General features: G+C 35.6%; 2 protein-coding genes and 1 long non-coding RNA gene across 4 annotated transcripts; all 3 read right to left on the bottom strand.

Annotated features, from left to right (window-relative positions):
* Nucleotides 1-176: 176 nt before the first annotated feature.
* Nucleotides 177-2,708, bottom strand: LOC118434325 (iron-sulfur cluster assembly scaffold protein IscU-like). 2 transcript variants are annotated; one of them, XR_004833934.1, is made up of 4 exons: nt 2,461-2,708; nt 2,206-2,389; nt 1,491-2,129; nt 1,302-1,335 (listed from the first exon to the last, which is right to left on the bottom strand). XR_004833934.1 is itself a non-coding variant. In XM_035847578.1 (3 exons), the coding sequence occupies exons 2-3, from the start codon at nt 1,248-1,250 to the stop codon at nt 685-687; spliced, it is 480 nt and encodes a 159-aa protein (XP_035703471.1). In that variant the 5' UTR covers nt 1,251-1,335; nt 1,491-1,646; the 3' UTR covers nt 177-684. The 2 variants fall into 2 exon arrangements, 1 of the variants encoding a protein (XP_035703471.1); XM_035847578.1 differs by lacking the exons at nt 2,206-2,389; nt 2,461-2,708 and adding an exon at nt 177-1,001 and having other exon boundaries at nt 1,088-1,335; nt 1,491-1,646.
* Nucleotides 2,709-3,041: 333 nt separating this feature from the next.
* Nucleotides 3,042-4,722, bottom strand: LOC118434653 (probable 3',5'-cyclic phosphodiesterase pde-2). Its single transcript, XM_035848667.1, has 7 exons — nt 4,654-4,722; nt 4,197-4,249; nt 3,981-4,126; nt 3,809-3,891; nt 3,493-3,706; nt 3,296-3,422; nt 3,042-3,170 (listed from the first exon to the last, which is right to left on the bottom strand). Exons 1-6 carry the CDS (start codon nt 4,661-4,663, stop codon nt 3,320-3,322), a joined length of 609 nt encoding a protein of 202 aa, XP_035704560.1. The 5' UTR covers nt 4,664-4,722; the 3' UTR covers nt 3,042-3,170; nt 3,296-3,319.
* A 131-nt stretch (nt 4,723-4,853) lies between these two features.
* On the bottom strand, nt 4,854-5,309 carry LOC118434245. Its single transcript, XR_004833858.1, has 3 exons — nt 5,223-5,309; nt 5,030-5,165; nt 4,854-4,960 (listed from the first exon to the last, which is right to left on the bottom strand). It is a non-coding gene; the product is annotated as an uncharacterized LOC118434245 (long non-coding RNA).
* Between the last annotated feature and the right edge of the window lie 5,418 nt (nt 5,310-10,727).

Below are 10,727 nucleotides of genomic sequence, written 5' to 3'. Positions count from 1 at the left end.
TTTTGTGATTTTTTAGATCTTCCGGGTACAATATAGAATAATGACTCGTCAGATTTGCATAAATACTGGAGATGTAAGAAAAAATTGTGTAGTAAATCCGAGATTCGGCATGCCGGAAGTCACAAGATCACAAAGTGCAATGTGTACTTCTTTCTTATTAATGCAAACTTGGATGGTTTAAAGTTAAAATAAAGTCCTGATTTATTTATTCGTATCTGATGTGCATGTATACATACTCAATAAGAATGTGATTATATTAAACTACAAAATGTGTGCATCGTGCACTAAATATCCATGCTATTTTAGTTCATAAATTCTATTTGATGTCTTCTTCTCCAAGTAGGTGGTAGAACCCTGCCTGACTCAACAACTGATCAGCTTATTCCGATTGCTTAAAATTTTAAAACTATTCATATATATGCTAACATTGCGAGAGATATTATGTACGTATTATCTTTGATAGCCAGCTATAGGATGTCGGCTCAACAATGGTGAGTCACCATAATCAGTTCTTGTCGTCGTCAATTTCAGACTAGATTATTCCATGTTTTTTATCAAGTAACAATAACATTATCAATGTATACATCAGATTTGGCTGTTTTCGCCTACTCTTTTTTGTAACTATTTAAGTAATTATGATATTAGGTACATATTCGGATCTATTACAGGAACCCAAATAAAATTTTACTCCTTGACAGCAGTAACCTCTGGATCCTGCTTTTTCTTGTAATCTTGCAGAGCCGCCTTAATCGCGTCTTCAGCCAACATGGAACAATGCAGTTTCACGGGAGGAAGAGAAAGTTCCTTGGCGATATCCGTGTTTTTGATTTTTCCAGCAGCATCCACTGTTTTTCCTTTGATCCATTCCGTAGCAAGAGATGATGAAGCAATAGCAGACCCGCAACCAAAAGTCTTGAATTTAGCATTAACAATTTTGCCATCGTCGTCAACCTCGATCTGCAACTTCATCACGTCTCCACATGCTGGTGCTCCAACGAGGCCTAGTAAATACAAAGGGTATTATTTAAAGACACAGTAACTTAAAATTAAAGAAACTTTTCAAATATTCAATGTTATTGTGACCTACCTGTACCAACGTTTCGTTTTTTCTTATCGAGAGATCCAACATTTCTGGGGTTCTCATAGTGGTCGATAACCTTTGCATGATAACCGCATGCGGAGACTGGCGCCTGTGTAGTTTTCAGAAGATTGGAAAGCGAGTGTGCTTTGTTCAGCACGAGTCGCGACATTTTGTTGATTGTTGGTGGAAAAAGATAGACACTGGAGATTTAAATTCGTTGTCCTTGTCTCCAATTTGCAAAAAATTAATGGAATCTGCAAATTTATGAATTTTATTAATACAGTACCTTTCAAGGTCAACTTTTTATCTTGAAAACAAATCAACACAAATCGGAATTTTCCATTTTCGCTCAAATATTACAATATAATCAAGAAAATATACTTAATTAAGAACCACATTACCAATTTACCTTTAACCTCAATTTTTTGAGTCACTGAAACCAAAATTTGAATTGGTCAAAGCAATTTTATGATCCAAACGTAGTAGAATTTCCGTCGCAATGAGATACGATTGAAGAAGTCAAGCTATCCGCGAGTAATGCTCGATGGTTCGCATTGTATCATCCGAGTGAGATGCTACAATTTTCATAGATAGTGTATTAATAATTTTGCACTCTTTTGTTAATTTTTAAAATCTATTGTTTTATTGCGTCCTTTTGTGTGTGCGATACAAAAGTCATTATTAAAATGTTATGCATTTTTTGGTCAACATATAATGTTGTCCAATGAAGCTGAAAATGTGTTATTCATTTTCATTTCTTACATATATAAGAAATTAAAATAAATGTGCATAAATTCTCAAATTCATAAGCTAGATCTGATTAATTTTTATATGATCGTGATCCACGTAATACTTTTATTAAGTATTTATAACTAGGAAATATTATATTAGCCAGTTTCACTTGGTTCATTATCTCCATTTTCCTCGATTTGAGAAAATTGTATGACTCCTCCGTCTAATTTTCTAAGTTGAGGAATTCTTTTTGCGACCTCTTTCTGCCATTCTGCGAGGTTTCCAGTATTGGAATATTTCTCTTCAATAGGATTGCCTAGTTTTTAGGAAGTTTACTATTTATGATACCTAAATGAAGACAGACAGCACTCTTATCAAGGATTATATCTTACCAACAAGAACAATTTCTTGTAATTCAGGGCATTCGCTAAGTCGTGCTATTTCTGGCCACTCACGCACTGAATTGTTAGCGAGGTAGAGGACACGCAACTTTTTGCAGTTGGTCAAACCCTTGGAAGGTTTCTCAATTTGATTGTAGGAAGCCCAAATCTCTTCCAACGTATCAGCACATGCTTCCTAGAAAATTCATAAATTGTAAAATCTTTGATAATAATTGTAGGAATATGTGCAACACGATGGTGACGAACCACGCCTGCCAAGCTTTTCAGATAGTTTCGCCCAATAGATAAAATTCGGAGGCATTTCAGTGGGTTCAAATTCCCAATCCTTTCTATCATGTTTGTACTCAGGGAAAGTTTTCTGCAATGGGTGCAACACAAATTTTATTCCGTTCATTCCGAAAAATATTTCTGCAATACTTTACTGGCAATTTGGAATGTGAGAGGTTGAGTTGTCCATTTTTTCGATGGGAGGTTGCCAGCCCATTAGGTCGAGTTGCGTGGCTTCGGCTGCTTTCTCCCCTGTTTTCTCCTCCCACATTTTGAGTGCCTCCTTTAACGCAATCTTCTTGACTTGGGTCTAAAATCGTTCAGATGAGCCGAAATTGGGTGTCAATATTAATCTCCAATTCAAAGCTCGTAAAAAACTTACCATATTTCTTATTTATTATTTGAGTAGTACTATTATGAATTGTGGCGCAAAGCAAGCTGAAATGGAAAGCTCTTATGACATGACGACTTATTGATCAAACAAGTCAACCCAAGTAATGAATGTTGTCACTAAAACCGTGATGAATCCATATAATTGATTTCAGTTTTGGTTCACTTTTTATGTCAGTTTTGTCAGTATATAAGAATAACAAATGTAAAATACACAAATATGTGCCACAATCTTGTAAATATATATCACACTCAGTCAGATAAGATGGATATCTTGACGCCAATAGTATTCCAATAGCCTGAAACAATTGGTTTATTTATTTTTATGAACAAATATAATTCTCTACCAGAACAGGAAGCCAGAAAAATGTATCAAAAGTTTTGATTCAAAACTAACTCATTAATGAAATAAAATTGTGTTTACGATTGGTTTTATTATTGTTCCTTTTCAACATATGCAGCAAACGCAGCAGGATCTATGTTCGTTATCCTCCTCCTCCACGGTGAATGCTAAAACTTCATCGGAAATATGTATGTCGCCAAACATTCTCCTGTGAATGGTAAATTATGCATGCTGCTTTTTTGCAAAATAAAGGTCAATAAGGACTAGTAAAAGTTTACCTGAATTCGGATTCGGGATTTATAATTGGTTTTGAGACAAACGTCCTTCTGCTCATGCTAGGGAACAATTTCTGTTTATGATGGGTCTCGTCTGACAATCGTCGAACCTTGGAGGCGTCAGTACTGCCCAACTTTTTTAAATAGTCCTCTTTCATCTGAGGCCACCGGAGGATGTCTAATTTATTTTCAACTTCTGGATGAGCATCAAATATAACTAGACCAAATTTACTACATTATATCTTATATCATGATATGCTTCCTTAGGGAATTGGATTGGAGTTTATTTAATGATGATATAGTTCATATGAAAACTAACCTGTAGAAAATTCCCAGTAATCTTTGCATCTTGTTAGAGTTTTGACGCATGGTTGTAATTCTGTAAACTTTCCAGCCAGCTCACTTTTTCAATTGAAAATTAATATAAATTAGCCAAATATTTCTCATCATTGCACATTTACTAGTAAGCAATGAGTATAATGAAAATGTACGTGTAAACTGGAACAACAATTGCACAAAGGAATTTAAACTCTACTTCAGGAATGTAAGCTACAGTACGGTCCATCATGGGCATTGGTGTCATTCCCACTTCTTTTTCAGTGTCACCTTGATCGAAAAATTCGCTGAGAATGTGTCGCTAAAGTCAGAAAAGTAGTAAATAAAATTTAAAATGTCATTTCCATAATATTACATGTTTTCTGGCATACGGCAGATATAATATTGTCATCCCAGTTTTTCACCGAGTCGCATGTATCGCTTGCTGTGAAAAAATCAAGAAAATTTTACTGAACTTTTCTATTACGCGTCCAATATCCACTCACAGTTTGCATGTTTACCCACGCTACAACTAACTGACGAGATGATATTTAAAAGCATCGTTTCGTAAAATGTGAGATGGCATTTCGTAATGAAATGTATTGCAGAACAGTGGTTCCCCATTTACCAAATTAAATTTCGATTAATTTTGTAATACTTGCTACTAATTTAATTGGTTTAATTGTAAAGGCAGCTCGTATTTTGAATTTTGCTGGGTCGAGTGAGCTTTCACTGCTACTGTACGTGAAAATATCTGGTAATTATATTTTTTTGCTACTGAGTTTACACCTTTCGTGGAATTTGCCTAAATTGTTGTCTCACATTAACATGTCCCTCATTTAATCTTACCTGTCATCATTAAAGAGAGCAGTGCATACGTATACTCCTTTTCACCCTTCTTGAATTCACGTAACAGCCGAAAATTATTTTCCCTAGCTTGAAGGTATTTGGCAATATCTGTCGCTGAAAAATTGAGATAATTAAAGCTCTATTAAGTAAAACAATTTTGAACTATTTAGATAATAATATAATTCGTACCTAAAATATTCCATGTCAATAATTCGATAAACTCTTTGTAATCATCAGGGCTTAATTTTTCTATTAGGTTACAGTCTTCTCTGCGCAATATTGACAACGTAATGGCCAAATGATGTCTCTATTTTTTAAACGTACCGTCTCGGAGTTACATATTTCACAATATGAAAACCATTATTAGCTTCATTACCTCTAAAATAGATTCTTGTGTATTGTATAACTTGGAAAGATCTGAATTTGTACAAGACTGAAATCTATTGTTTGTTCCACGATGGTCAATATCATGCGCGATTGCCGAGACCAAGATTGCAAATCCTTGTAACGGCCTATCAATAGCAAAATTAAGCAGAATGAATGTTAAAACAATATGTATTTTATCTTACGTAAGATAACCCTGTTCAATTAACTTGAGCTTCTTAATCATAAGATAACCAAAATGGGCTACACTACAAGCATGTTGCCAATTGTGGTATGGAAGAGGTCTGTAGCCCTGTTGTGCAGAGAGAATAAATCTGCAAGAACGCAATCAATGTACACATGTGCATAACCTCCCTGGGTGTTAATAAAAAATATAAAGCTACATTTGATCTACTTGTACGTGGACGGATTACCTAACTAAAGTTGCTTTTGGAATTTTGAAGATTGACAAAAATTCCAAATTTGTAAAAGCGTGTAGTACTCCGCCACTCATGTCCCATTCCGAATAGTTCTTGATACTAAAGTGAAACTCCATGAAAGGTCCAGAAAATAAGTTAGCTTGCAAGTTTCGTATCTGATGACTTAAGAACTGTTCAACTCTGGTGTGCTTTACCTGTGTAAATTATTTGAAGTAAAATACATGCATGTGGGGGATTTGGAAAATTCAAAATAATTAGGCTCATACGAACCGGCTCAATATTCAGCAGTGTCAGAGAATCATCCATGGTTTTATTGCTGTGTTTGTTCGTAATGTTGTCGTAATTTTTTTGTTAGGTCATATTTACAAAATGCAGTGAGTCTAATAAGTAGTTAATAATTATTGAAAAGGTTCAACCATTTTTAAAATCAATAGTTTATTTGTAACTAGACTATAACCGACCACGATTGCTTGACTTTTGGTATCTTAGGAACACTGACATTGTAATACTGGGGATTTTGTCTAGTCAATAAAAAAACAATCGTTGCAACCATTTAAAAAAATCTGAGATTCCAAAACTGCTAAAAAACTAATTAAGAAAATTTGTCACCTCGCAGCACCTGGTATACTTCTCTCCATGCAAAACTACGATAACCGTACATCGCCTTAATTATAATCTTGTTCGAGCATGATTCTGTAATAATTGTTTGCTGGATTTATATTATTTAAAAGTTTGTATGTAATGATGCATACACGGAAAATATGGAAAAGAATTATTATGTTTAAGAATGCTGGGATTTATTTGAGCAAATTTCCGAGGTAAATTTTATCCGTTTGGTGTGATGATTTGAGCTTCAAGAAAATTTTACACACACCATTTATTAGTGTGACCCGATCTTTGCAGTACAGACAATAAATAATTACGTCCGTTATGCATTTATCCTTTCTGTCGTCAGTGAAATTCAACAACCTTTACAACCATTTTACATTTGAAAAACTAATAAAAACGCATCACTTTTACATGATCGTCTAAAGTGTTTTGGGGAAAAGTGAACGTGAATACCTTGCCATCACAAAGTACTTACATGATGAAGCTTACTCTCCTTTGAAGGAATTTCACACTTGCACTGATTTTCCCCATTTCCATTCCTTGTCATTTACGCATTATGTTTGAAGAGCAATATGTCATAAAATATGCAGTCAGGCTGGCAGACGGCTTTTGTTCGGTGTTGCTATCCAATGAGAATCCACCCACAATGATATTCACTCAAATTACGACGAGATCTCAAAAATCATGATATGAGAAAAGTTAACATGTTACATTCGGCATTGAATCATGAATTCATGATGTTGTAATTGCCCATCTTGTCTGAAAGAGCATGGGTACAAGGACACGCACCTTCGGATTTTACTTGATTCTTATTATCTTAATTCCTTTCTCAATAACTGCAAGTCTCTGCGTAACATATTTAAGTAGATCCCTTCTCGTGGTCGATTCTAAGGCTGATGCCATACTTACTTATTTTTCGCTTTGTCACGAATCGGAAGAATTTAGGCCTTCGATGCACGATGTTTTCTTCGAAACAGAAAATGAACAAGGTATGCATATTTTCATGTCTCGCAATGAGAAGAAATGTCAAGGACCAAGAAGCGTGGCCGCATAGTTTCATTATTATTCACTTTTGTGAAATTAAATTTTGATTTAAATAGATACTTATGTATGCATCAGAAATATTTATTGCATTTATAACCAAAATTTTAGAATGAGCTCATGACAAAAATAGAGCAGTCGTCCACAAAATGTAAAAAAGAAAAATTCGCAATATTGATACAGCCTTGTTTGTGTGATTAAGTACAATTCTCTCGACGAGTCAAACTCTTTGACTAGAAAAATTCCTAGAGTTGTTGTTGTATCCCATTTCTCCTATTCAAAAAAATCACTGGAGCATTAAATTGGAATATTTAAACAGGTAAGAAATACCAACTCAAATTGACTAAACGAAACGGAAATCAAATCAAGCACAACGAATAAGGTTTCTATTTTTCGAGATCATATCTGTCAATTGGGCCGAATACCTTCTTGATCAAGTATTCGAATTTAAATGTTTTGACTATGAAATACTGTTATCAGGGTTGCATTGATGAACTTAAAATACCAAAGTAATCACTTCACCCTTCTCCTTTCTGGATGGCATCCACAGAAGCTAGAGCTAAATTATAGGTCGTAAAATTGGATTCGAATTGGGATAGGACAGCAGATGGTCCTGCACATGCATGGTCACTTATTCAACCACACACATTACAAGGCCTTTGTACTCGTCTTCATCATCTTCAGCATAAAAAAGTAAATTCCGTCTCGTTCTTCTCATCATCCAGATGAAATTAGCTCATTTGCTCATCTATGTATGTTCCTATTACACCTGCACTGCGCCTCTTTCACGTTGCATCTTCCTATCGTGCTGAACGTATCAGTCATTCTCCGACTGAATGTGTGGATGAAGGATTCTGAACAAAAGAACTTGAATTTTCAAAACCCACACGATTTACAGGTAACTGCTGGGCGCAGGGTCTTCTTGTGAATGTAGAATGCTTATAGCTTTCACAATTGATAATGATGGCAGATGATGACGACGAGGAATATTCTAAAAATTATTTCAATGCCGAGTAGTCTCATACATATAATGAAGAGTTTATAGGTACGAGTGAAGTTAAATGTTATACGCATGTCGTGAGGTTCATTTAAAACCTCAGCCCAATTTTGAGATGAGAGATGCATATAACCGATAGGAAAGGACGACGGGATTTGAGAATGGGGCTGCAAGTCGGTCTGTTTGTGTCTAGGCTTCTTGGAATTCTTGTTTGAAAGACGCAGCGTTAAATAATGTTGGGTATGCGTGGATATGTACAAGTTGTACATAAGTGCTAACTAAGGTCGCCTGAAGGGATCTCTCCTCCCACCAAGAATTGTTTAGTTAAAGATCATAACTGAGAGTGAAATAAGGTTCATCCAAAGAAATGTGTCTCCAATTCGGCAGGCAGGTACGTACGTGGGATTGCGATATACGAACCGTTTTTATTGCTGTGCAGTTTTCTTAATAGCCAATCAATGAAACAATGAATAATAAAATTTTTATCTGTTCAGTTCTTACGCCGCATTGTTTATGAAGGATCTTTTTTTAAACCAACCGACAAATAAAACATAATAAATAGGATGCATAATATTTACCAGGAAGCCAGTCAGCTTTTTCTAAAAACACTAATCTTTCAGTGGCTCAAATGCAGGGAACAGTAGATACCAAGTTTTTACTAGCCGTGGATTTCTCTAAATGTCGATCATGGTCATTCATGGTATCAGACTTTGCAGCGATATTTATTATACGTGGGTGTCTTGGTCTTATTACGGTCATATCAGGAGATTGTCTGCGTCCCTTATCTAAATTCTATTTCAGTCCCGTCAAGTTATTTACACCACCGTTCCATTTTCCGTCTCACATTATTAATCTTTAACTTTATGATTGCCTACAACTCTGGTCTAGACCCGGCACCACACTATACGACACGTCTTAATGGACAAAATCTGGACCCTATATTATCTTTATGATTTAGTATATCACACTGTAAAAATATGTCTGTATGTGTACTCTGGACAGGATATTTTTCAACAATGGCTGAATATTTTTTACCAGTTGACTCATCATCACCATCACCAGATTAGTATATGTAGTAATGTAGTTAAGAGAATTACACCTTTTTATATTTATATAGCTATTATATCCGTCCTAATGCATGTCCTGGAGAAGTATACCACCTGACATTCATTTCAGGTGGTTGTGCACTTAGGAGTAGAAGGTCACTACTTGTCGGGCCCCGATTTCGATCTCCTTTAGATATGTTGTAGTACTACATGAGTGTAGAAAAAGTGAAGGAGGGTTAGACTCCATGAGCCCATTTACGCCCGCCACACCCCCTCAAAGGCGCCCAAACCCCCAGAGTTGCCGCACTAAAATCCTCACCAAAAATCGAGTTTTGGTCAGATTTTCAAGAAATTTACATTTTTGTGATCCCAGATAGTTGCTCTATCATATCCAATAGCAGACTCAACTTTTTTGAAATTTTCAATATTTTCGAAGATTTTCTGACCAAGGGTATGTATTGAAAAAATTCGAAATTTCAAAAAAGTTGAGTTTGCTATTGGATATGATAGAGCAACTATCTGGGATCACAAAAATGTAAATTTCTTGAAAATCTGACCAAAACTCGATTTTTGGTGAGGATTTTAGTGCGGCAACTCTGGGGGTTTGGGCTCCTTTGAGGGGGTGTGGCGGGCGTAAATGGGCTCATGGAGTCTAACCCTCCTTCACTTTTTCTAGACTCATGTAGTACTACAACATATCCAAAGGAGATCGAAATCGGGGCCCGACAAGTAGTGACCTTCTACTCCTTAAGTAAGGTGTATGTACATAGAGGAAAAGGAGGATAGGGGTGGATATACATATAACTACATAGGCTATTTGTTAGCTACGCCAAGGGTGTTAAATCCATTGTAAAAATGTTGCATATGGTTTACAGCATTGGACATTTCTTTTAAACATATACATATATGTACCCGCATTACACAAAATGAATGCACTTGTTGCCTTGCATTGTACACCTTTACAGATATGCATTCTCTGCACGATTACTCACCGCTCAGGTACAACCACCGTTTAATAATTGTCAGTATTATTGTTAGCTGTGGGATGAACCTTTTTCAGTTTTCATATACACACAGCTACAAGGAGAGAGATAAGGTGAGAAGATCCATATAAAGATGTAGATATATAAAGATAGCAACTTTTAGATGGATTATTATTACTATATTTGCTCTAATCCACCTAGCATCAAGGGGTCAAAAATAGGTTTTACTACAGAATGAATGACTTTAGCTTTAAAAATTAAAGATTTTGTATCTTATCCCCAAGGTTTATCATAATTTTGTATTTTGCACAATTTGCATACAGTGTTTGCGCGATGCAATTGGTATGTAACTCAGGTCTGATAACGCCGGCTATCTGAATCACCTACCAACTTGTTCATCCCCAATATCAAGAATGCCTTTCTTTCATAAGATATATACACAAGATTCATTAAATCACAGCACTACTCGCTATAATAACCAACCGAAAAGAACTCCGTCTCGATTGAATGTGAAAAAGTATTTACCAACTAGTGCATTGTATCTCATATTCTCTCAGGTCCTTCTAAAATGGATGGATGGATGATGATATAAGAG

Source organism: Folsomia candida, unplaced genomic scaffold, assembly GCF_002217175.1.
Source record: "Folsomia candida strain VU population unplaced genomic scaffold, ASM221717v1 Fcan01_Sc002, whole genome shotgun sequence".
NCBI lineage: Eukaryota > Metazoa > Arthropoda > Collembola > Entomobryomorpha > Isotomidae > Folsomia > Folsomia candida.
This window is presented reverse-complemented; position numbering and strand designations above follow the sequence as displayed.